The sequence below is a fragment of the Muntiacus reevesi genome, chromosome 13 (assembly GCF_963930625.1).
Source record: "Muntiacus reevesi chromosome 13, mMunRee1.1, whole genome shotgun sequence".
Lineage (NCBI taxonomy): Eukaryota > Metazoa > Chordata > Mammalia > Artiodactyla > Cervidae > Muntiacus > Muntiacus reevesi.
Genome location: NC_089261.1, coordinates 17,712,955 through 17,737,245, shown reverse-complemented (window position 1 = coordinate 17,737,245; position 24,291 = coordinate 17,712,955). Strand labels below are relative to the sequence as shown.

The window sequence follows — 24,291 nt, the reverse complement described above, 5'->3', positions numbered from 1 at the left end:
ATCTCATTTAAGGAACTACCACTTTTTCCTACCTTTCTAGGCAAGAAAACTGAGTCATCTTAAACGGGTTTTCATTCCCCCCCCATCTCCTCCGTCGCCAAGTTTTCTAAGTTGTGCCTCTTGCATCTATGCCCTTTTTTCTGTCCTCACTGCCACCACTCGTTGAGTTTTGCTTGGACCATTGCAGTAGCCTCCTGACTGATTCATCTGCCTCTGGTTTTCCCTGGTCTAATCTACCCTCTCCAGACGGTGGAATTCTCCCGAAGCACAAGTTGGATGATGTCATTCTCCCGCTCAGACCTTGTAGCATCACGATGTGCACAGAATTAATGACCACTCCCGAGCTTGGCATTCATGCCTGGTGTGCCAAGACCCCAGCCTGCCTTCTTACTCACCCCTTCTTGTGCCCTATGTTTGGCGAAGCTGCTCAGCCCTCATTGAGGATGGGGACCATGTCTTCTACCCTTTGCATGACATAGGACCTTGCCTCTGGCAGGCCTTCAATGAACATTTGTCAAATGGAATTAAAAGTGGTCAAGGATTATGCCAATTCCTCTGCCAGTTTATACAGCTGCTCATGGAAGCTGTCAACTGTTGTGCACCCAGAACTGTGCTGAATGGCTCTTCACATGTATTTCATTAAGTCCTTATTATCTCATTGTAACTGTGTGAGGTGGCTGTATTATTCCTATCCTACAGAGGAGGACACCGACGCTCAGCAAGATTTTGTAGGCAGTTACAGATCTGAGACTGAGACCCATAGGCTGTACCACTACACTGCCCTGCCTCCAACAACCCTGGCCCTGATAGACCGTGTGGGATCGATGGATTAGCCTAATAATAAAGGTGAAAGAACTGACTTTACTGAGAATTCACTGTACCAGACATTCTTCTAAGGTCTTGACAAACATTTTCATTTAATTCCAGTGGTAACCCATAGCTTTACAAAGAAAGAAACTGACCAAGAATCTTGGATTACTACTTAAGTTCACTCGCCATGCGTGTGGCAGAGGATGGCCATCTCTTCCAGCTTTAACTTTAGAGCTAATATAAGCATTGTTTGTTTATTTATTTATTTAGGCTGCACTGGTTTTTTGTTGCTGCCTGGGCTTTTCTCTAGTTGGTCTACTCTGTAGTTGCAGTGCTTAGGCTTCTCATTGCTGTTGCTTCTTTTGTTGGGGAGCACAGGCTTAGTTGCTCTGAGGCATGTGGGATCTTTCTGGACCAAGGATGGAACCTGTGTCACCTGCGTTGGCAGGTGTATTCTTTACTATTGAGCCACCAGGGAAGCCTAGCATTCTTTGTTTTGCAGGATGGACTGTTGCACACTCGTTGCAAGTCTAGGCTTTGGGCTCAGGTGGATATAGACTCTGCGCACCCCCCCGCCCACTAGCTGTGTGAACAAGGCATTTAACCTCTTAGCTTCAGTTTCCTTCTGTAGAAAGTGGAGGTTATTCTTGCCTGTGTGCTGGGTTTGTTGTGGGGTCACTCAGAGCATATAGTGTTGGTGCCAGGAGCACAGTGACTGTTCATTGCATGTTTGCTGCTGTTATTTAGGGGTGAGGATGGGCCCATGGGTGCTTTGGATTCTCTTCTCTTCCTCGTTCCTCTTAACAAAGACATCTTGCTGGTTTCTGCCCATTGAGACAATCAGGCTCCATGGGGGAGCCTGACAGATGTCCTGATATCTCCATCCAAGTTTTTACTCAGAATGGAGCCTGTGATGTATTAGTTAAACCTGTACCCTTTGTAAAACACCACCCCAGGCTCCTGATAGGACATACTTCCCTTGGGGTCTAGAACTAGGTGCTGGGGGAGACGGATGTGCACTGTGTCCAGCCTGGGGGTCACACACTCCCACTCCAACACTGTGCTAGAGCGTCCCCTGGATGGGACAGAGCATGTATCCTCATGACGTTGTTGTCCCAGAACCAATGCTGAGCACCTCCCATGCAAGGACCAGAGAGCTTTCCCAAGCCAGCGTTGATCTGATGCACTTCTTATTTTGGATTTCTTTGTCCCACTGAGACCTTTAAACTGAGACTGTCCAGGGCACAGAATTGCTTGGCACATCATTCATTCATTTGTTTATTTGTTCATTCAGCAAATACATAGTTCTAAGCCTGTGGCATGGCTGAGCAAGACAGATAAGGTCCCTGCCTTCACAAAGCTAACATTCTGTGCAGGGAGACAGAGAGAGGATAAGTAAGTTCATGGATAAGAAAGTTTTCAGGTGGCGGGAAGTGCTGTGAAGAAATCTGAACCTGGGTGGGGAATGGCTGGGAATCAGTACTTTTGTCCCCGAGGCCGGGGCAAGCTTGTGGGTGTCCAGTGAACAGCAAGCTTGCTGGAGTGGTCAGAGCTTCAGCATGCGTGGGAGATGTGGTCCGAGAAGAGACAGGCAGGGTCTCTGATTTTGGATCTTGCTGTATTTGTGATGAGCAGGAAGCCTTTTCAGGACTTTGAGTCGGTATGTGGAGAGTCTGGTTCTCATTATGCAGAGGGGTCCTCTGATCATTATTTGGTGGATAAGAAGGTGAGCAGGGTTGGCTTCAGGGAGAAGAGTTAGGTTACTGCAGCCATCCAGGCAAGAAGTGGTAGCATGCCAGTGAAATTAACCTGCAGAGCTAGGCCCTGGCTTAGAGATGGGGACCATATTAGAAATCATGTAACTATGCTTTTATTAATGACACAAATTTTAATAAATGATTCCAAAGCATATGCTGTAATTCAGCTGGAGACCACTGCTCTGTGTATGTGTGTGTGTGTGTGTGTGTGGTGTGTGTGTGGGTTGGCACAGGGGGCTTGGTAAGCCCCAAAGCTAGCTAGATTCAAAAGCAACTTTTTAGGAGAGTGGTATTTTGGGGGTAGCAGTTCCCCCTTATCTGCTGGGAATACATTCCAAGACCCCCAGTGGTTGCTTGAAACAGCATATAGTATTGAACACTATTTATATACTTTTCCCCCTGTATATACATACATACCTATGATAAAGTTTACTTTATAAATTAGGCACACTAAGAGAGTATCAGAATTGCTGCATCACTACTCTTGGGCTTTGGGGCCATTACTAAGTATAATAAGGTTTACTTGCACTCTAGTGTGATGTTTCGGCAGTTGATCCCATAGCCGAGTCAGCTAGCGGGTAGTATATAGTGTAGATTGACTGGATAAAGGGATGAATCACATCCTGGGCAGGACAGAGCAGGGCGGTGGGAGATTGCATCACACTGCTCATCTCAGTGCTCGGTTGAAAGTTTATAAACTGTTTATTTCTAGAATTGTCCACTTAATATTTTTGGGCCACAGTCGACCATGGGTAACTGAAACCATGGATTGGGTTGAGGCAGGGACTGTTGTATTTCTAAGTGTTCATGATGGACACTAGTGTTTATTTTAAAATGAGCTTATAAAGTTAGTTCATAAATTTCAGAATGCTCAATCTTAAAAGCCAATACATTTTTGGAACAGAATGCTGATGAGTGTTTTATTTTTTGCACCATATTGCATCTTGCGCTCATATGTATTTTTAGTGCCTTTGGCCACAATGAAGGTAGAGCCCGTGGCTGAGCTAATTTTGATTCCCTCGTTTTAGCCTCCACTATCCATTCTTGTTTATCTCGAGGATATCTGTGATTTGTGATCTGTGATTTGGAGGCAGTCTTGTAGACTTGAGGTCATCTTCCCAAGGAAATAAATGGATGGCTTGGTGTTTAAACATGATCTTAATTATTACTGCAGTGATTAGAGAGACCTCAACACATATACTTCTTTTTAGGTTGGAAGTAATTGTGTTTTTTGATATGAAGTTTTCTTTTGATAGTTTATTAAGAAAAAATGTATATTTTTTTTGCATTATGGGAGTTATTTATAGACATCAAGAAAACTGCATTTTGTCATTTTCCTTAAATGTTGAGGTTACATGTAAAAGCAATTTTTAGGTCACATCAAATACATCTTAAGAAAATACTCTGTCTGCTGCAGCAATAATGACCAAGCCCAACCTTCCCTCTGTGTCATATACCATTACCTCTATTAGTACTCTTTAGGTCTCTATAATTATAAAGCAGATGTGTATATTGGGAAGAGATGTTGATTTCAGAGTAAATTTTTCTAGAAAATAGAAGCTGGAAAAAAAAGGAAAACCCAAACTTGGCTTCGTGCTTGAAGAGACAGCACTGCTGTGTGTGGGTGGGTGGCTGCATGCACCCTCTGCTCAGAAGTGCCTTTTCTCTCCATGGGGATAACTGACTGTGTATCAGAGATGTGGCCAGGAGGAGTAGGCAAGCAATGTGTGGGCAGGATGCATGTTCTTTTATTAGCATCGAGCCCAGAGCATGAACCAACCTGGGCCTCTGAAATCTGTACTGTTTCCTGTTTAATTACCCCACCCCCACCCGAGCCACCAAATGATGGAGAAAGAGTTGTTCTTGTACATGAAATGAACCATTTCTGGGAGGTGGCTGTGGACTGGGCTGGCTTATGAATGTTCTTGGGTACCTAAGCTTTCTTGGGCCTGGAGTCACCCTCCCAGCATTGCACGAAGCTAGTCATGGGTAGAGGTTACCTTCCCTTGCCTGGTCCATTTCCCTGTCTTCTTTGACTTCACTCCTCTGGGTCTCTGTGGCCGCTTTCTTCGGTTTGTCCAAGGCCATCCAGCCAACAAGTAGCAGAGTTGGGATTCCCATGACTTGTAGAACCCAATTTTGAACCAACACCCAGCTCTTCTGACATTCATCTGCACCCCTATCATCAGAATGTGCTTAGTAGGAGAACGTAGAGGCCACAGGGTTAGCTATTCCTTGGCCTCAGTGCCACAGGATACTAATAATACCCTCCTTAGAGGATTGTTGGGAGGATGCAGTTCAGTCACCCATAAAGAACCAAACACAGTGCCTGATATAGGGCTCAGTAAATGGGCATTATTATTGATGACAAAAGTGGTGGCATTAATTCTTTCTCCTACACTCCTACTTCTTTGAGGACAGGAATTGTGACTTCTTAACTGGATAGCCTTCACAGAAGAGTTTTGCAGCTTGGCACTATTGACATGTTGGGCCAGATAATTCTTTTTGGGGGGGGTTGTCATGTGTGTGGTAGAATGGTTGAGCAGCATCTCTGGCCTCTACCCACTCGATGTTAATAGCACTCCCATCCCTAGTCATGAAAATCAAAAAAGTCTCCAGACATTAGCATGTGTCCTATTGGAGGCAAAATTGCCCAGTTGAGAACCACTGGTCTGCACATACTCCCATGGGATCACAGGGCTTTTATATTCTCCCTTATATATATATAAAGGATATGTGTGTGTATATATATATCCTTTCTATCTATTTTACACTTGTATAAGGTGGTCAGAAAATACAGGCATACCTTGGAGATATGGCAGTATTACCTGCAGTAAGATGAATATTGCAATAAAACAAGTCACACAAATTTTTGGTTTCCCAGTGCATATAAAAAGTTATGTTATGGTATACCATAGTCTTTTAAGTGTGCAATAGCATTATGTCTAAACAGTCTACATCCCTTAATTTAAAAATACTTTATTACTAAAAAATGCTAACTATCATGTAAACCTTAAGTGGATCATAACCTTCTTGCTGGTGCAGGGTCTTGCCTCCATGCTGATGGCTCGACTGATCAGGGTCATATTTGCTGAAGGCAGTTTTTTAAAGTAAGATGACAGTGAAGTTTGCTACATTGATTGACTCTTCCTTTCACAAATGCTTTCTGTGTAGCATGCAATGCTGTTTGATAGCATTTTACCCATGGTAGAACTTCTTCCAAACTTGGAGTTAATCCTCTGAAACCCTGCTGCTGCTTTTTCAACTAAGTTTATGTAATATTCTAAATCCCGTGTTGTCATTTCAACAGGCTTCACAGCATCTTCACCAGGACTAGATTCCATCTCAAGAAATCACTTTCTTTGCTCATCCATAAGAAGCTACTCCTAATCTGTTAAAGTTTTATTGTGAGATTCTAGCAATTCAGACACCTCTTCAGTCTCTACTTCTAATTCTAGTTCTCTTGCTGTTTCCATCACATCTGCAGTTATTTCCTCCACTGGAGTCTTGAACCTCTCAACGTCATTCATGAGGATTGGAATCAGCTCATGAAACCAATTGCTCATGTTGATATTTTGATTTCTTCCCATGAATCACAAATGTTCTTACTGGCGTCTATTAATAGAATGGTGAATACTTTCCAGAAGATTTTCAATTCACTTTGCCCAGACCCATCAGAGGCATCGGTATCTATGGAATAGATACAGAATCACTATCTAAAATCATGTGTGAACAGATGTGCTGTCATCCCCACTTTATTGTTCTAGAGAGCACAGGCAAAGTAGATTAATTTTTTAATTTTTAAAATTGTTATTGGCGTATAGCTGCTTTACAATGTTGTGTTACTTTCCACTGTACAGCAGAGTGAATCAGCTCTAGGTATACACATATCCCCTCTTTTTTGGATTTCCTTTCCATTTAGGTCACCGCAGAGCTTTGAGTAGAGTTCCCTGTGCTATACAGTATGTTCTAATTATTTATTTATTATATACATAGTATCAGCAAAGAGTAAATTCAGCATAATTCTTAAGGGCTCTGGGATTTTTGGAATGAGAAATGAGCATTGGCTTCAACTTTAAGTCACCAGCTACTTTAAACCCTAACAAGAGAGCTGGCCCATCCTTTGGAGCCAGGCATTGACTTCTCCTTTCTGGCTATGAAAGTCCTAGATGGTATTTTCTTTCAATATAAGGCTGCTTGTCTACATTGAAAATCTGTTGTTGGTTATTATTTTAAGTTAATTATTTTAGCTAGATCTTCTGGATAACTTGCTGCAACTTCTGTATCAGCCTTTGTGGCTTCAGCTTGTAATTTTGTTATGGAGATACGACTTTTTTCCTTAAACCTCATGAACCAACTTCTCTTAGCTTTAGACTTTTCATCTGCAGCTTCCTCACCTCTCTTAGCTTCACAGAATTGAAAAGAGTTAGGACCTTGCTCTGGATTAGTCTTGGACTTAATTAAGGGAATGCTGTGGCTGGTTTAATCTATCTGGACTGTTAAAACTTTCTTCACATCAGCAAGAAGGCTATTTTGCTTTCTTATCATTCATGTGTTCATTGAAGGGGCACTTTTAATTTCCTTCAAGAACTTTTCCTTTGCATTCACAACTTGGCTAACTGTGTTTAAGAAGCTTAGCTTTCAGTCAGTCTCGGCTTTTAACATGCCTTTCTCGTGGAGCTTAATCATTTCTAGCTTTAAAAAAGTTTTTTTAATTGGAGGATAATTGCTTTACAATATTGTGATGGTTTTTGCCGTACATCAACATGAATCTGCTGTAGGTATACATATGTTCCCTCCCTCTTGAACCTACCTCCCACCTCCTTCCCCATCCCACCCCCTAGGTTGTCACAGAGCACCGGCTTTGGGATCCCCATGTCATGTAGCAAATTCCCACTGGCTATCAGTTTTACATATGGTAATATATATATTTCAATGCTATTCTTTCAATCATCCCACCTTCTCCTTCCCCGACTGTGTCCAAAAGTATGTTCTTTGCGTCTGCATCTCCAAGTGAGAGAGCTGTGTTGCTTCCTCTCACTTGACCACTTAAAGGCCATTGTAGGGTTATTCATTGGCCTAATTTTAGTATTGTTGTGACTCAGGGAATAGGGAGGCCCTTGAGAGTCCCTTGGACAGCAAGGAGATCCAACCAGTCCATCCTGAAGGAGATAAGTCTTGGGTGTTTATTGGAAGGACTGATGCTGAAGCTGAAACTCCAATACTTTGGCCACCTCATGCGAAGAGTTGACTCATTGGAAAAGACCCTGATGCTGGGAGGGATTGGGGGCAGGAGGAGAAGGGGACGACAGAGGATGAGATGGCTGGATGGCATCACCGACTCGATGGGCATGAGTTTGAGTAAACTCCGGGAGTTGGTGATGGACAGGGAGGCCTGGCGTGCTGCGATTCATGGGGTCACAGAGTCGGACACGACTGAGCGACTGAACTGAACTGAACTGAGGAGAGGGAGAAAGACTGGGAAAGGCCAGTAGGGGGAGCAGTCAGAACGCACACATTTATTAAGTTCACTGTCTTACATGGGTATGATTTGTGGTGACCCAAACAAGTTACAATTGTAACATCAAAGATTGCTGATCATAGATCACTATAACAAATAAAATAATTTAGTTAAAATGTTGGAAAACTGAGAGTTACCAAAATGTGACAGAGACAGAAAGTGAGCAAATGCTCTTGGAAAAATGCCAATAAACTTGCTTAACATAGGGTTGCCACAGACTTTCTCTTTGTAAAAAATCTCAGTATGTAGAGATTAAATCTCAGTATGTGGTATTAAACTGTGAAGTTTGATCAAGCAAAAAAAAAAAAAAATAAAACCCACAAGAAAACAAGGTATGCCTGTGTCGAAGTTTGAGAATTTTGAGAACAGAGGAGAATTCTGGCAATTAAGTTAGCAGGTAGATCGTGTCCCATTTCAAAGTCAACAGAAATATATAATTTCTTTATAGCAATTCTGTCTGCATCTCTCATAGCTTTAGAGTTACAGCCAATTACAGGACTTTTTGTACTTTCCTTCTCTTAAAGCAAGAGTAGCATCAGCTCTTTAAATATTACCACCTTTCATGAAATGGTACTTTTCAGGATGATTTTAGACCAGCAGAGAAAGAAATACATATTGAGAGCTTACTTACCATTAACACCTGTCATTTAATTGGCTAAAGTGTCTACATGAAAAATAAATAGAATGCAAATATGTTAAGTTAAGCCATACCTCTCTCTAGTATAGTTCCTTCTTAGAAATTCATGGAAATGGTATATTTTAGTTGACTTATTAAGAATGAGGGGATAGGAGTGGTCTTTAATCATTGTCTGAAATCTGTACATTTTCTTGAAATTCATTGCTCACCATGATTAATTTCAAAACTGTGTTTTTACTCAAAGAATGACCAAAATGCACCAGTAATAAATTTCCTGGCCAAAGGAACCAAATACCGGGGGTGGTCAAGCTGTGAACTTTAAATACCTGGACCTTAAATCACACACACTTTGTTCTAATTAGCACCATGGTTCTTAAGCCTGTCTGTACATTGAACTCACCTGGGAGCTTAATAAAAATGGCATTGCCTGGGTCCCACTCCCAGTCTCTCTGTCTCTGATTTAAGTGGTCTAGTTGGGCCCTCGATATCTTTTTTTTTTTTTTTAAGAACAATTTTAGGTTCATAGCAATATTAACAAAAGGTACAGAGGTTTCCCATTCACCCCCTACCCCCACATATGCACAGCCTCCTCATTATCAACATCCCCCACCAGAATGAACCTACAATGAGATGTCATTATCACCCAGAGTCCCTGTGTACCTTAGGGTTCACTCTTGGTGGTGTACATTCTATGGGTCGGGAAGATCACCTGGAGGAGGAAATGGCAACCCACTCCAGTATTCTTGCCTGGGAAATCCAGTGGACAGAGTAGGCTAGTGGATTACAGTCCATGGGGTTATAAAGAATCAGTCAAGACTGAGCACATACACACATAATAACAGTCACACGAAATGTTTTTACTGCCTGACGTCAATAATTTTATCTATTTATTGGGTTGTTCTTGGTCTTAGTTGTGGCATGTGGGATCTAGTTCCTTAACTAGGGATCGAACCTGCTTTGGGAGCCCAGAGTCTTAGCCATTGGACTGCCAGGGATGTCCCGACATCAGTAATTTTTAAAAAGCTCTTCAGGTGATTCTAATTTGTAGCTGAGCTGAAGACCAGGGGCATTGTAGAAAGCTGCAGTGACCTTTCCCCCTTCTGTCCTCACCCCAGCGTCATCCTCCAATTGCATGACTGTTTATGGGATTGTTGCTACAAGCTGAGTTGAGTCACAGTGGACTTACCATAGCTTTTTTTTTTTTTTTTAATGTAATTTTTATTCTAAAAAAAAATTTTCTTTTAGCACCTTTATTCTGAAGAATCCTTAATGGCTGTACTTAGAATGGCTCAACAGTGAACATTTGTCAAGCATCAAAATAGCAGGATGAAGGAGTCGGACCTCGGGTGGTGGGGAGAGGCTGGCGTGTCATCTCCCCCTGGCGTGTCATCTCCCCCTGGCGTGTCATCTCCCGTGGTTGCTGGCAGGGGTAGGGCCTAAGCATCTCCCTTATTCTGGGCCCCATTAACAAGTGGCCTAGAAACACTTTTTTTTGGGTGAATAACAATGAGCTTTGTATTCACAGGGGTGCACTTCGTAGTCCTCTGGAGCCTGCCCTCCACTTGTCAAGTCTTGAGAGCCACCTTCCCTCCCATCATCGTGCACCCACGCTATTGTCTTTCTCCAAGGGTGCTGGTTCAGTGCTCGGGTCTAGAGAGCTGTGATCCCTCTCATCATCCCTGACTCATGTCAGTGCAGGTGACTTAGTGACATGTTGGTGACTCCTGATGACCGAAGGACTAAGAAGGGCCCTGTCTGTGGGTCATCCTTCCCTCCTCTGGTGGTCTGCGTCTTCTCCAGCCCACCCACCAGAATAACATCAGGAAGAAATAGCAAAGTCAGCTCAAGGCCATACCTTCAAGCAACCCATTTCATCTCAGATTTTAAAAAAGAGTAAGTTTGTGTTTTGACTGGATTTAGATAGACAATAGGCCAATGAGAGGAGCAGAACTTGGTTAAAATTTTTAGCCCAGAGTGAGATTTAAAAAAAAAAAATTTATTTCTGGATTTCAGTTCCCATTGCCCATTTGTGTGAATAAAGAACATTTGTTCTAATGTGGATGATAGCATGGGGCAAATTCAGCCTGCTGCGTTTCACTGTTTCAACCAAGGGTTTTAGACCTGTGAGGCATGTGGAGTTCATGCCGTTGCAGGGGTAGTAATGATAAAACCACAATGATAGTAGAATGGTTGACGTTTATTGAACCTCCATGAGATGTAAGGCACAGTGATAAGGACCTCCCATGGGTTATCTCACTTAAGCCTCATGAGAACTCTTGAAATTAGGTTGAGAATTGTTCCCATTATTCAGATGACGAAACTGAGGTTCAGAGAGCTCACATGGTGAGTGAGTTACAAAGTCAGATTTTGAACAGAGCTGCATGACTCTGGGTGTCAACTCCCTTGGCTGCCCCAGAGTGTGTACTGGGAGCTGTCATTGGGGTTTAGTGAGCCAGCACCATTATGCCAGCCCTTGTTTTCCGGCCAGGAGCTGCTGCGTTGCTGCAGGAAGCTGACCACTTTTACTTGGGAAGTAGGGTGTGGTGCACCGGAGAGCAGAACTTTGACCTGCTGGCGAGATGCCAGTGCTCATTGACAACCAGCTCCTGCAGCCCTGTTCCCAAGGCAACGTAGATGGGACAGCAGAGCAGTGGTGGGCTCTGCCACACATCCCTCAGAGCATGAGAACCTTTGTTGGCTCCTGCTCTGGCCCTGCACTTCACCAGTCTCAGCGTTTGTGCCTAGGGTGCCGACCACTGAAGGAAACCTCCCCAAATAAGAACTGTCACCTCCACCCACAAAAATTAACTGCTTTTAGGTATAAGGCAGGGTGTGTGAATTCTGTATATGTGTGTGGGAAAGTGTCCTTGTGGAGAGCATCCTTCTAGTCTGTTCTCAGGAAGCCACACTACATTATTTTTGTGATAAAATCCTGAGAGATACGTTCAGTATATCCTTAGTCTCTACCCCAGTTCTCTCCTGGGACCAACAGAAAGAGTTTATTAGCTGGCAGATTACTTAGGTTCCCTGCTCATGTGGCAGGTTACTTAAATTCAGTTTCCTCATCCATAAAATGAGGATAATAAATTGTCTTATACAGTTGCTAGGGAGACTAAAGAGTTAAAACTAAAGAGTTAAAATGCTTTAGGACAGAACTGTGCACATCGAGTCAGCACTTAGTAAGTGTATGAGCTGCCTATGGCTGCTGTAACAAGTGACCACAAATTTAGAGGCTCACAACAATGCAAATGTATTACCTTATATTTTTGGAGGTCAGAAGTCCAAGATGGGTTTTACTGGACTAGAAGCAGGTTTTATGAGACTATACTGTTTGGATATCCTCTAGGAGAGAATCAGTTTCCTTGCTTTTCCCAACTTCTAGAGGCTGCCCAGTTTCCTTGGCTCGTGGCCCCTTCCTCTGTCTTCACAGCTGATGATGTAGCATCTTCCAGTCTCTTGCTGACTCTGACCCTATTTCTGTCATCACATCTCCTCCCTTCCTGTGCTTCCATCTTAAAAAAAATTTTTTTTTTGGCCTCACTGTGCAGTATGCAGCATCTTAGTTCCCCAACCAGTGTTCGAACCTGTGCCCCCCACAGTAGAAGGGCAGAGTCTTAACCACTGGACCACCAGGGAAGTCTCCCTCTGCTTCCATACTGAAAAGACCCTTGTGGTTACATTGGGCCCACAATGTATATCCACAAGGATATCCGATAATCCAGGATATCCTTGCCATCAAAATTCTTAACATTATCACATCTGCAAAGCCCCCTTTGCCACATCGGGTAACAGATCCACAGGTTCCAGAGATTAGGACATGGCCACCTTGGTGGAGGGACTTTATTTAGCCCAACATAGTAAGTGTTCGTGCATGCTCAGTCATTTCAGTCATGTCCAACTGCTTGCGACCCTATAGACTGTAGCCCACCAGACTCCTCTGTCCAAGGGATTCCCCGGGCAAGAATACTGGAGTGGGTTGCCATGACTTCCTCCAGGGGGATCTTCCTCATCTAGGGATCAAACCTGGGTCTCCTGCATTGCAGGCAGATTCTTTACCGCTGAGCTACCAGGGAAGCACCAATAAGTGTTATCTGTTTGTATAAAATGAAGCAGAATCAAACTGGCTGGCTTAGGGATGGAATAAACAACAGTTTGGTCAATATAGTTAACTGAAAACAGTGGCCACTTGCTGTGTTAACTCAATCCTGTATCAGGACCTCTGCATCCTTTATCCCTGTTCCCTGGAGTTTGTTTCCTTCCAGAGCTTTGGAAGGCCAGCACCTTCTCATTTTTCAAGTGTCAGCTGAGATGTCACTGCTCAGAGAAACAGGCCCCTGATCCATTTCCTCTGTCATAGCACGTCACCCAGTTTCATTCTCTGGCATCATCTGTTAACCTTTTAGTTCGTGTGTCTGCCCGATGTACTCTGCATGCCCTCCATGAGTGTCAGCTCCAGGAGGGCAAGGACTGTGTCTGTCTTGACTGCTGCCGTTCCAGTGCCTGGAAAGGTTTCTGGAACAGAGTAGGTGCACAGCACATATCCGTTGGATGAAAGAGCAAACGAAGCCGTGCAGGCACAATGCTATGTGTTTAATGCTCATTCTCTCCTGTCATGGTAGGGCCTTTTATTATCATTCTACCTTCTAGAAATGGAAACGGAGGCTCTGGGAGGCCAAATTATTGCCTCAGGTCAGTGGCAGCTAAATTTACACTTGGATCCTCCTGCTTCCAGTGTTCTTGGTCCCGTCTACCTCTCTGCCTCATGGTTATGATGTCATTAGAAGCTGCTTGAGCCAGCTCTTTTGATGGCCAAGGATGCTGGCAGGTCTTGGTCTCTACTATAGTTTCTTTTCTTACAACATTTATTTTATTGAAGTGTTGTTGATTTATAGTTTGTGTTAATCTCTGCAGTTCAGCAAAGTAACTCAGTGATACATACATACATACATACATATATATATACACACACACACACACACACACACACATATATTCTTTTCCATCATAGTTTATCATAGGATATTGAATATATCCTGTTCCTTGTGCTTTACGGTAAGACCTTACTGTTCTTCCATTCTGTACGTAATAGTTTGCATCTTCTAATCCCAAATTCTGCTGTAGTTTCATTTTTAAAAGTTTTTATTATTATTTTTGGCCCATCCCCACCCCTCACCTTGACATTGGTTTTCTTCCATCCAGGTCTGTTGTGTCAAGTCTGGACTCCCCTGCCAAGACTAGCTCCATGGAAAAGAAACTTCTTATCAAAAGCAAAGAGCTGCAAGACTCCCAGGACAAGTGTCACAAGGTATTTATTTCCACAGCCGGCCTCCCTCCTTGCTGCAGGATCCTCCCGTCAATATATGCCGAGGGACCTGCCTGGGGCCGCCGCTGGCGCAGAGCCACCTGATCCTTCCCGCGCCGAAGTCGCGCCTCCGGCAGCTCAGAGGGAGATGAATTCGGGCCTTGACGCTGCCGTAAATCCTTTAAATCTTAACCAGAGGAGGCCCTGGATATAAAGCGGCCCGTTCCTCAGCATGACCCACCCAGATGTCTGCGTCTTCCGGCAGGTGGCGCGGGTCCTCACCTGTGGCCAAGATGCATCCCATCTGCTTTGAGTGATGCGAAGTCTCTCTTCCTAGTCCTTAGAAACTCCTGCCTATGTAACTGCGGCCACTGTTGATTATGCTCAACGTCTCTTAACGCTCACTGTTCCTGCCCAGAGGCAGTTCTCTGGAAGCTCGTAAGAGTCACTTCTTGCCTGGGACTCCCAAGAGTGCAGACGAGTCCATATCTCCTTGCCCTGTCCTGGATTTGTCCTCTAGATCTTTGCAAGGAGATGGGGGGGATCAAGATGGATTTGGGATAAAATTAAACTGACATCTGCAAAAAACAAAACCAAACCCAACCCAAAAAACAAACAGGTGAAAAAAATGGTGATTGTGACCTCCTCGCTTACTGGGTTAGAGAAGTGATCGAGTGTGAACCCAGCCTTGCATGAGAGGAGTGACTTAGCATTGGTGACTGTCCTTGCGAAGACTGGTGTGCTCCCAGGCGAAGAAACCATGGTATTTCCATCCCAACATTTTGGCGAGTTAGTGCCAACCGGGACCACCAGGTGGTTTCGGAGGTGGCTTGAGACATGATTACTCCTAACGAACCCCCCACGGGCCCTTTTTAACGTGTTGCTGTGTCTATTTCAGATGGAACAGGAAATGACCCGGTTACATCGGAGAGTGTCAGAGGTGGAGGCTGTGCTTAGTCAGAAGGAGGTGGAGCTGAAGGCCTCTGAGACTCAGAGATCCCTCCTGGAGCAGGACCTTGCTACCTACATCACAGAATGCAGTGTGAGCCTTCCCCCCAAAGCCCCCTTCCCTCGGAGGTGGCACTTCCTGTTGTGTGTGTCTCATCCTGTTTCATGACAGCATCATGAGGCACGTCACAGCCAGGGGCAGAGAGGAGAGAGGGAGGACGCACGAGCAGGACCTGTGATGTGCAGAGTAGCGTGCGCCAGGTGTGAGGGCCTGGAGGCAGGAGGTCAGGCTCAGAGAGTCCAGTCGGAGCCTGGAGACGAGCGTAGATGGCCTTGCAGAGGGTCTCACATCTCCCATCCCAACCTCTGTGGTCTACCTTGTGTCCTACATGATCAGCCTCAGGAAAAGGCTCCCAAATAAGGGCAAGGCAATATGTTTTGAATTTGCCCCAAATCAACTATCGCCTAGAACCAGCATATCAACAAGAAAACTCAGACTTTAAAACCCAGACCCTCTTGTCATTTTTTACCATGTGACTTTTTTTTTCTTTCCTTCACAAGAGTAGACTGTCTTCTCCATTGTCTCGTTAAAAATTTTCATTCAGGTGTTTCTTAATGTACAGTCTTAAGAAGTTGAATCGCACATTTTCCAAGTGTTTTTTCCACAAGGGAGAGGAAATCTATAGAACGTGGCTGATTAAGAATAACTGCTATGTTTCCATTCCAGATTTGGCTGCCTTTCAGTGGTGGGTGAAGTTATTCAGCTATGTATTTCAGATATATATTTCAGTGCTACTGAAGCATTGAGGGAACCTTATGGATGAAAGGTGTCCAGGAAACGTAAGCCAGGAGGTGGAAATAGATTGCTTGGAGTCCTAAATGATACCCGGGCAGAGAATGAAGTCATTGCTACTTTGAAAACGGGTGATATACTTGATAGTCCTTGAATCACTGATACTCCAGAAGAGATTTTGTATCCACCCCAGTGGTGGTTTCATGGCTAGGGGATCTTACTAGTTTTCAGTCCTGAACATACAAGTAAGTATCTGCTAGGCCAGGTAGGAGACAGGTGGCTGCACTTTCAGGCTGGATCCATGAGGTCTCAAGGTGTTTGAGATGATGATTTCTTGAACCAGGGGATTTTGCAGGGTGAAACTTGGAATTCAGCAACCCACTGGAAGCTGTCGTCGTGGGTCCGTCACCCGAAACCGTCTTGGTGTCTGCGAAGCAGCCTGCAGCTCCCTTAATGAGTCTTTCAACTAGAGCAGGATCCATGGGGCATCCCTATTAAAAATTTTTGCTTTCCGCAGAGCTTAAAGCGAAGTTTGGAGCAAGCACGGATGGAGGTGTCCCAAGAGGACGACAAAGCACTGCAGCTCCTCCATGATATCAGAGAGCAGAGCCGGAAGCTCCAAGAAATCAAAGAGCAGGTATGACTTGTTACCTGGGAGCAGGGCACCAGCTCAGACCTCTCATTCAGGGGAGGCATGTTTGAGGGCCAGAGAAAGGGGGGGAGGAGGGGAAGAGGGGGAGAAAGAGATATGTAGGTCATTTGGAACTTTCAGATTCCAAATGGAACTTTTTTAGATTCTATATGGTTTATATAAATGTTCTAGCTCCTTTTGAAGTCTGGACCCCACAATGACTACTCTTTTTCAATCAAAGGTGTAGGTTTAAAGCAGTGGTGGCGGGCAGACTGCAGCCTGTGGGGGTGAATCTGGCCAACCAACCTGTTTTCCATGACCACAAGCTGAGAATGATTTTTGCATTTTTAAATAGTTGGGGGGAGGAATTCAAAAGAATAGTTCATGATGTGTAAAAAGTATATGCAGTTCAGATTTCAATGTTTATACAAATAAAGTTTCATTGGAACATAGACACACCCATTCGCTTAGGTACTGTCTGTGGCTGCTAATCATGTTTCACTGGCAGAGGTGAGTAGCTGTGACAAGAGACCACATGGCCTGCAAAGCTGAAATTGCTTCCCATCTAACTTTCTACCGAAAGAGTGCCAACTTCTGCTTTTAAGACCATTGAAATAATTTTTAAAGATGTTTTCATAGCTTTTTAGATGCACTTTATGTTTTTGAGAGAAGCCAGAATAATTCATAGTTTTGCTTATCTAAAGATGTATCCTAGGAGGGGTGTTTGAGCCATTAAGGCCATGTCACAATTAACACAGCAAATCTTGACTACATAAAGCCCTCCCCTCCGTGTTCAGAAAAGAAAATCCAGACCTTTAAAAAGCCTACTCTTTTTTTTTTCCCCTTTCCTTTTCTAAAACAGTTTTCTTTCTAGATGGTTCATTTCTATTTTACTGCATTGTTTCCTTTTTAGCATGGATTTTTTTTTTTTTTTGTCCTTTGAAGAAACCGTAAATAGAAACTTTAATGAAGAGAATGCAGTGAGCAATTGGAGAGCTGAATTATCAGCTGCCAGGCAACTCTCATTCACTTCAGAAAATCTAATGGAAACAGTGATGGAAATGAACATTTTTGTCTCTGGGTAGCGCACACTTAGCCATCTGGGTGGTTGCTAATGCAAAAAACTCTTGCAAATAATTTGATTCATTAACTGTTGTTTAAAGAAAGAATTACTGTTTTTGTTTTTTTAAATCATTGGTTAAGATCCTCCTGCTTAATAAAAATGTTCTAAATAAACGTGCCTAGGAAATGGTGCAATCCATTCATCAGGTTTCTGAAGAGTACTAACTTAGAGATCTTGAAGGTTGTGCCTGCAGCTTGGAAAAATCCACTTTGACAGTTGACTTGTTGCCCTTTTGTCCACACCATTTTTCCTCCTAAAAGTTCCAAGAAGTAGGATTCTTTTTCTCCCATTAGTTCAATGTGTTTGGAAATTTGCTTTTGGTGGTATCCTGGGGAAATGAAAGCTGTGCTTGGCCACCAGAGGGAGCAGCTGGTGTCCCTGAAATTAAATAGAAACAATTTTTAGGACATTTTGAAAAGGTATATGCTGGTGCTTGAGTTCAAAGAAATGTCCTTTGTGATTCATATCACAGTTGGCATCCATGTGGAGTTTTAGATTTAATGACTGCTAAGTGTTCCATTTTGGGGGAAGAAAGCTTCTTCGTTTCAGATTTTATTTTTCATCGGAAGGAGGACTTACTAAAAAAATGACCCTCAGTAAGCTTGGTGAGAGTGCAATGTTTGCAATCCAGGAGAAATATATAATACTTTCAGTAAACTCCTAGTATTTGGTTTGTAGCCCGCTGATTCCTCCCCAGATTTGCCATTTATTTTTCTCTCTTCCTCTCAAAGCCAATTTCTATACCTCTGTTTGTTTATTTTAAGTGTTGCTTCTACTTAGCTATTTAAGAATGTTCAAACTACTCTACAATTGCAATCATTTCACATACTAGAAGGGTAGTACTCAAAATCCTTCAAGCTAGACTTCAGCAGTTTGTGAACCAAGGACTTCCAAATGTACATTCTGGGTTTAGAAAAGGCAGAGGAACCGGAGATCAATTGGCCAACATTTGTTAGATCATAGAGAAAGCAAGGGAATTCCAGAAAAACATCTACTTCTGCTTCATTGACTACGCTAAAATCTTTGTGGATCACAACAAACTGTGGAAAATTCTTAAAGAGCTGAGACTACCAGACCACCTTACTGTTTCCTGAGAAACCTGTATGTGGGTCAAGAAGTAACAAGTAGAACTGGACATGGAACAGTGGACTGGATCAAAATAAAAAGGAGTATGATAAGGCCTCATATCATCACCCTGCTTCTTTACCTTGTACATGATGTACATCATGTGAAATGCCGGGCTGGGTGAATCACAAGCTGGATTCCAGATTGCCGGGAGAAATATCAACAACCTCAGATATGAAGATGACACCACCCTTATGGCAGAAAGTAAAGAGGAACTAAAGAGCCTCTTGATGTGGTTGTAAGAGGAGAGTGAAAAAGCTGGCTTGAAACTCATCATTTATAAAAACTAAGATCATGGCATCTGGTCCCATCACTTTATGGCCAATAGTAGACGATAAAGTGGGAGCAGTGACAGATTTTATTTTCTTGAGCTCCAGAATGACTGCAACAGTGACTGCAGCCATGAAATTAAAAGATACTTGCTTCTTGGAAGGAAAACTATGACAAACCTAGACAGTGCTTTAAAAAGCAGAGACATCACTTTGCCGACAAAGGTACATATAGTCAAAGCTGTGGTTTTTCCAGTAGTCGTGTATGGCTGTGAGAATTGGACCATAAAGAAGGCTGAGTGCTGAGGAATTAATTGATGCTTTTGACTTGTGGTGCTGGAGAAGACTGTTGAGAGGGTCCCTTGGACTGCAAGGATATCAAACCAGTCAGTCCTAAAAAAGATTAGTACTGAATATTCATAGGAAGGACTGATGCTAAAGTTGAAGCTTCAGTACTTTGGCCACCGGTTGTGAAGAGCTGACTCATTGGAAAATACTCTGATGTTGGAAAAGACTGAAAGTAAAAAAGAGAAGGGGGTGGCAGAGGACAGAGATGGTTGGATGGCATCACCGACTCAGTGGACTTGAATCTGAGCAAACTCCAAGAGAAAGTGAAGGACAGGGAAGCCTGGCATGCTGCAGTCCATGGGGTTGCAAAGAGTCAGACACGACTTAGCAACTGATCAACAACTTAGCTAACCCCAATGGAGTATTTGGATTTGGTTTAAAGTAAAACACCTAGGGACTTTCCCGGTGGTCCAGTGACTAGAACCTGTACTTCTACTGCAAGGGGCACGGGTTCAATCCCTGGTCAGGGAACTAAGATCCTGTGTGCCATGCGGCACAGCCAAAAATTTAAAGAATTTAGAAAACACCTAGATACCTCACATGATAGTTTCATGCTCCATCACTAGCAATTGCTGGTCCCACCAACCCCCCTCCTTGGAAAGAGAATCAGAAATTTGGGTAACATAGAAGGCATTTGAGTTTTAGGACTTCAGATTGATTCTATTCAACCAAAATTGTAAAGTTCCATATCAAAGAGTGACTTGAGGCATGACTCAAAAGTTGTCCACATTTCCGCATTCTGATCCTGTTCAACTATGACCAGCACTGAGCCCACGCTGAGATTCGGACAGCTCTCTCTCAGCTGTCCTTGGAAACAGACCTGATCATCATCTCTGAGATTTTTCTTGAAACAGGGATTTGGTCAGCTGTTGGATGTATAGAATTTCCTTTAAGTAGCTGGCAGAATAACAGTGGCTCAATAAATGAAGTAGAATCCTTTTTGATGTCTGTAGCAGGCTGGGTGCCCTGGGAGCTCAGATTGCTGACAGAGGTGTTGCCTGATTCATGCCTTCCTCCCCTTGGGCGCTGACAGCTCTGGACCGAGAGATGTTTAGGGCACGGGGTGGGGGGTGTTGGAACAGTGCTCTGTCCTTGCTCCTGACAAAACGCAAAGACCACATTCCCTTTTTGCTGAAAGTTTAAGTCAGACAAGGGAGCTAGGGATAGATGATGGCCAAGCCTGATTCCCACCCGCCCGCTTCCTCCACAGTTTGTGTTGAGCTTGTGTGCCGCTCTGATGGTACTTTGGATTTTTTAAAATCAGGAGAAAAGAAATTGAATTTTTAGGTAAAAGAAAGTGTTTTTATAGATAATGTTTTTATCTTTATATATTATATATATATCATATATATATATATAATATAGATATATAATTTTTTTTAATGGAGGAAGGGGTCCAGGAAGGCTTAATAATACCAGAGCTGTGCAAGTCAGAATAAGTCATCACACAGCCCTGGCCAAGGGGGCTAGAAAAACCCCAAGCAGAGGGTGTGCCGTCTCATATCGTTGACTCGTGTTCTGTTCTGTGAATTCAGATAATCGTTGAGTAGTTTACGAAGACCTTTGGTTATGTAACCCAGCACCACCCACTTAGTGAGCCTTGTGCAGAAAACCTGGTGCCCCATGGCTTGTAGAATTGACCCTCAGTAACAATGCAGCCGACCCTCTGTATCCACGGTTTCTGTATGCATGGATCAACCAACCTCAGGTCGAATTTGGTCCTGGAACCAACCCCCTGTGTATACCAAGGGACGACTGTATGCTTTTAGTGCTCTGTTTTGTGCCCCCCCCCCCTTTTTTTCTGCTTTCCTCTGTACCACTAACAGAGAGAGATGTGTTTACATGAAAACTACCCATTTTCATAAGGATGTCATCTTCGCTTTAGTGTGCACATGGGGATTGCCTATTACAGTGGGATGAAGCTGTACTGTTACTGGGGGGAATAAAAACATTTTATTGGTTAAAAACATATCCTTGCTCAGTGGATCTCTCTTCAGTTATTTCTTGGGAGAACAGGTCTTAGAGATGATTACTAGATGTTGTGAAGGTCAGAGACAATCTTAGTTCAATTCTTTATTCTTTTCATTTTATATCCTCCACCCCCATCACCTTGGATTGGATAAATTTTGCTCATTCATAAACCTTACATGTATAGTCTTTGCTTTTGCCAACAGAGAATATTTTCATTCTCTGCCCCAAAGTTTTCAAAACCACTGTTTATTTCTCATGGTAAATCAGTTTTGGAAAACCTCAATGCAGATGTTCTGATTTTAGAAATTCACTTTGAGAAAGGTTGGGCTGTTGGGATTACTTAAAGGCTTCTGCTCGAGGGAGCAAGGTAATTCTTTCCTTGGAGTCTTTCTCACAAGTTACTTTGACAGAGTCAGTGTTTCCTGACTCTTCCAGATTTCAGGGTGACTTGCATCTCAAGAGCACTGTTAAGTTCTTCATGCAGTTTGGGGCCCAGAAAAATTAATGGTGAGAAACTGACATGATGAGTTTTACCTTCCAAGATTCTCTCCATTGAGATTTCCAATTACCCCCTTGTGTCATCTGAAAGGTTAATTTTAAAACTAGGTACCATATTTAATTATGTTAGGCGCATGTGACTTCTAAAGGACAAATCTATATAAATGATTACCCTTGGGGGAAAGCTTTGCGTAAGCAGATTATCATGGTTGTTTAAAGTACATCCCTTGCTGCTCTCCGGTGTTACAAAGGCCTTAAGGTTCTGCACTTCTTGTACGGTATTATTTGCTCAAAGGATCTAACTGTATATAAGCACATGTGTTCCAAATGATGTTACTAGTGCTACATGATCTACATGAAAACAGTTTAAAGATTTAATATTCTTTTCTCTCTAATCACTCTCCACACACCTCACCTTCATCCGCATCTTTCACCTTTTCTCTGGGTCCATTTTCTGCTTATATCTCTTCACTGTGTCTTCTCTCTGTGGTTTTTCACCTTCACTTCCCATCTTTCCTTTTAGGAGTTCTAAAGTCCACCTTTCTTTGGTTGTCTACTCTTTAGGAGTACCAGGCTCAAGTCGAAGAAATGAGGTTGATGATGAATCAGTTGGAAGAGGACCTGGTTTCGGCGAGAAGGCGGAGTGACCTCTATGAATCGGAGCTCAGAGAGTCTCGGCTGGCTGCTGAAGAGTTTAAGCGGAAAGCAACAGAATGTCAGCATAAACTGATGAAGGTAGCTAGCTCCCCTCTGGGAGGGAGTTTTGGGAGTAGAATCCTGGATGATCTTAGCAATAATAAAGGGGATCCTAGCTTAATGAGTACATTTGAGAAGCCATGGGGTGCCATACAGAGTTCTGGTATTGATTAGAGAAGGTAACTAAATTTTTTATTATCGTCCTAATTGTTTTGGCCACAGAGACCAAGAAAGTACAGCCCATAGTGTTGTCTTGTAAAATTTTTAGGTTCTTGAGAGTTCCCAATATGTTGTATCTTTTAAATTACAGGCTAAAGATCAAGGGAAGCCTGAAGTGGGAGAATATGCCAAACTGGAGAAGGTATTTTCCATTATTGGTATTGGGATTTGGGGCAGATGGTCTCTTAAATGGGCTTTCTGGGTGGCACTAGTGATAAAGAACCCGCCTGCCAATGTAGGAGATAGAAGAGACAAGAGTTGGATCCCTAGGTCGGGAAGATCCCCTGAGGAGGGCATGGCAACCCACTCCAGTATTTCTGCCTGGAGAATCTCATGGACAGAGGAGCCTGGTGGACCACAGTCCCTAGGGTTGCAAAGAGTCTGACAAAACTGAAGCGACTTAGCATGCACACATGCAGTCTCTTAAATGTTGCTCTCCGTGGCCTTTCATTGGTTAAGAATATATTTGCAGTGAATAAAGAACTCTCTTCTGGGTTTATTTTGATGATCAGTCTCTGGATGACCAGGTTTAGTTTCAGCTATGGTTCTAAAAGGGGGAGAAGACACGTCTTTTTTTTTTTTTTTTTTTGTCATGCCCTCTCACAGTAACATACAAACCCAGATACTCAGTAAAACAGATGGGAAAATTTACTGTTTTAAAGTACAGGCGATTTCAGTTCCCTTTTTTGCCATCTGTATGTGTGTCGCTGGTTCTAGAGTAACGGTCCACATGGAGGTTTACACTGAGACATTCAAAGGCTTCTCTGATAGGCTACTGTTCTTCTCCATCAGTAGGTACTGCAAAACAATAAGACCCCCACAGAAACCTCAAGAAAATAGGCCTGTAGTAAATGTAGCAAGACCTTAATACCAATGTGCCTTTTGTTTTATTTCCTGGGATTTTACTTACAGATCAATGCTGAGCAGCAGCTCAAAATTCAGGAGCTCCAAGAGAAGCTAGAAAAGGTAAGCCCAAGGGGATATTTTGGGGAACTTACCTCCCATTTCCAAGTACTTTTTCTTGCCTTATCCTAGACGGTGAAATATCAAAGAAAGAGAATTAGTCACCGTCACTGAGGGAGATGAAACGGGGTGGTGAGCTATTACCTGAAAATATCAGAGTTCTGAATATACTTTCTCCTTTTGGGACCTGTCAAACTGTATTTGTTTAAACAAACAAACAAACCAGACACCAAGCTCTGTGAGACTGTCAATTCAAAGTTTAAATTGTACTGTGACAAATCCCAAGAGGCTGGCTCCTCTTCCTTCAGGGGACCGGGTTCACATCTTGTTCATGACCCAGACGGCTTTCCATCAGAGACCACTTGGCAGCCTTCCTGTCACTGGGAGCCTGGAGGAGCCAGGAGTCCTTGAGCGGTTGGGGAGGAGGGTGGGTGTGGTTTATGGCTTCTGACACAGTGAGTGCTAATGGCCCTTCCTTTGGGTGAACAGGGGAAACGCTAAAGAAAGGGCCAGAATGAATATGGCCTTCAGGAAGGTTTGTGAATGGGTTTAAAAGAGCCCTTTCATTTTCCTCCTCCTTCTTTTTAAAGTTGTGTTATTGAAAACATATAGCATTGACTTTACCATCGTAATCATTTTGAGTGTCCAGTTCCTTAGTGTTAGATGTATTTCCATTGTAC

General features: G+C 43.2%; 1 protein-coding gene across 7 annotated transcripts in view; it reads left to right on the top strand.

Annotated features, from left to right (window-relative positions):
• The window catches only part of CIT (citron rho-interacting serine/threonine kinase), a 172,441-nt gene that overhangs the window by 76,081 nt on the left and 72,069 nt on the right, over positions 1-24,291 (top strand). For 6 of the 7 annotated variants that reach the window (XM_065904437.1, XM_065904438.1, XM_065904436.1 and 3 more), the window contains 6 exons: positions 13,925-14,030; positions 14,926-15,069; positions 16,286-16,405; positions 22,298-22,468; positions 22,740-22,790; positions 23,561-23,614. In XM_065904437.1, coding sequence (XP_065760509.1) covers positions 13,925-14,030; positions 14,926-15,069; positions 16,286-16,405; positions 22,298-22,468; positions 22,740-22,790; positions 23,561-23,614 — 646 coding nt within the window. Of the gene's footprint in view, positions 1-13,924; positions 14,031-14,714; positions 14,791-14,925; positions 15,070-16,285; positions 16,406-22,297; positions 22,469-22,739; positions 22,791-23,560; positions 23,615-24,291 lie in introns of those variants that run through there. The other variant, XM_065904440.1, reaches the window with a different exon arrangement.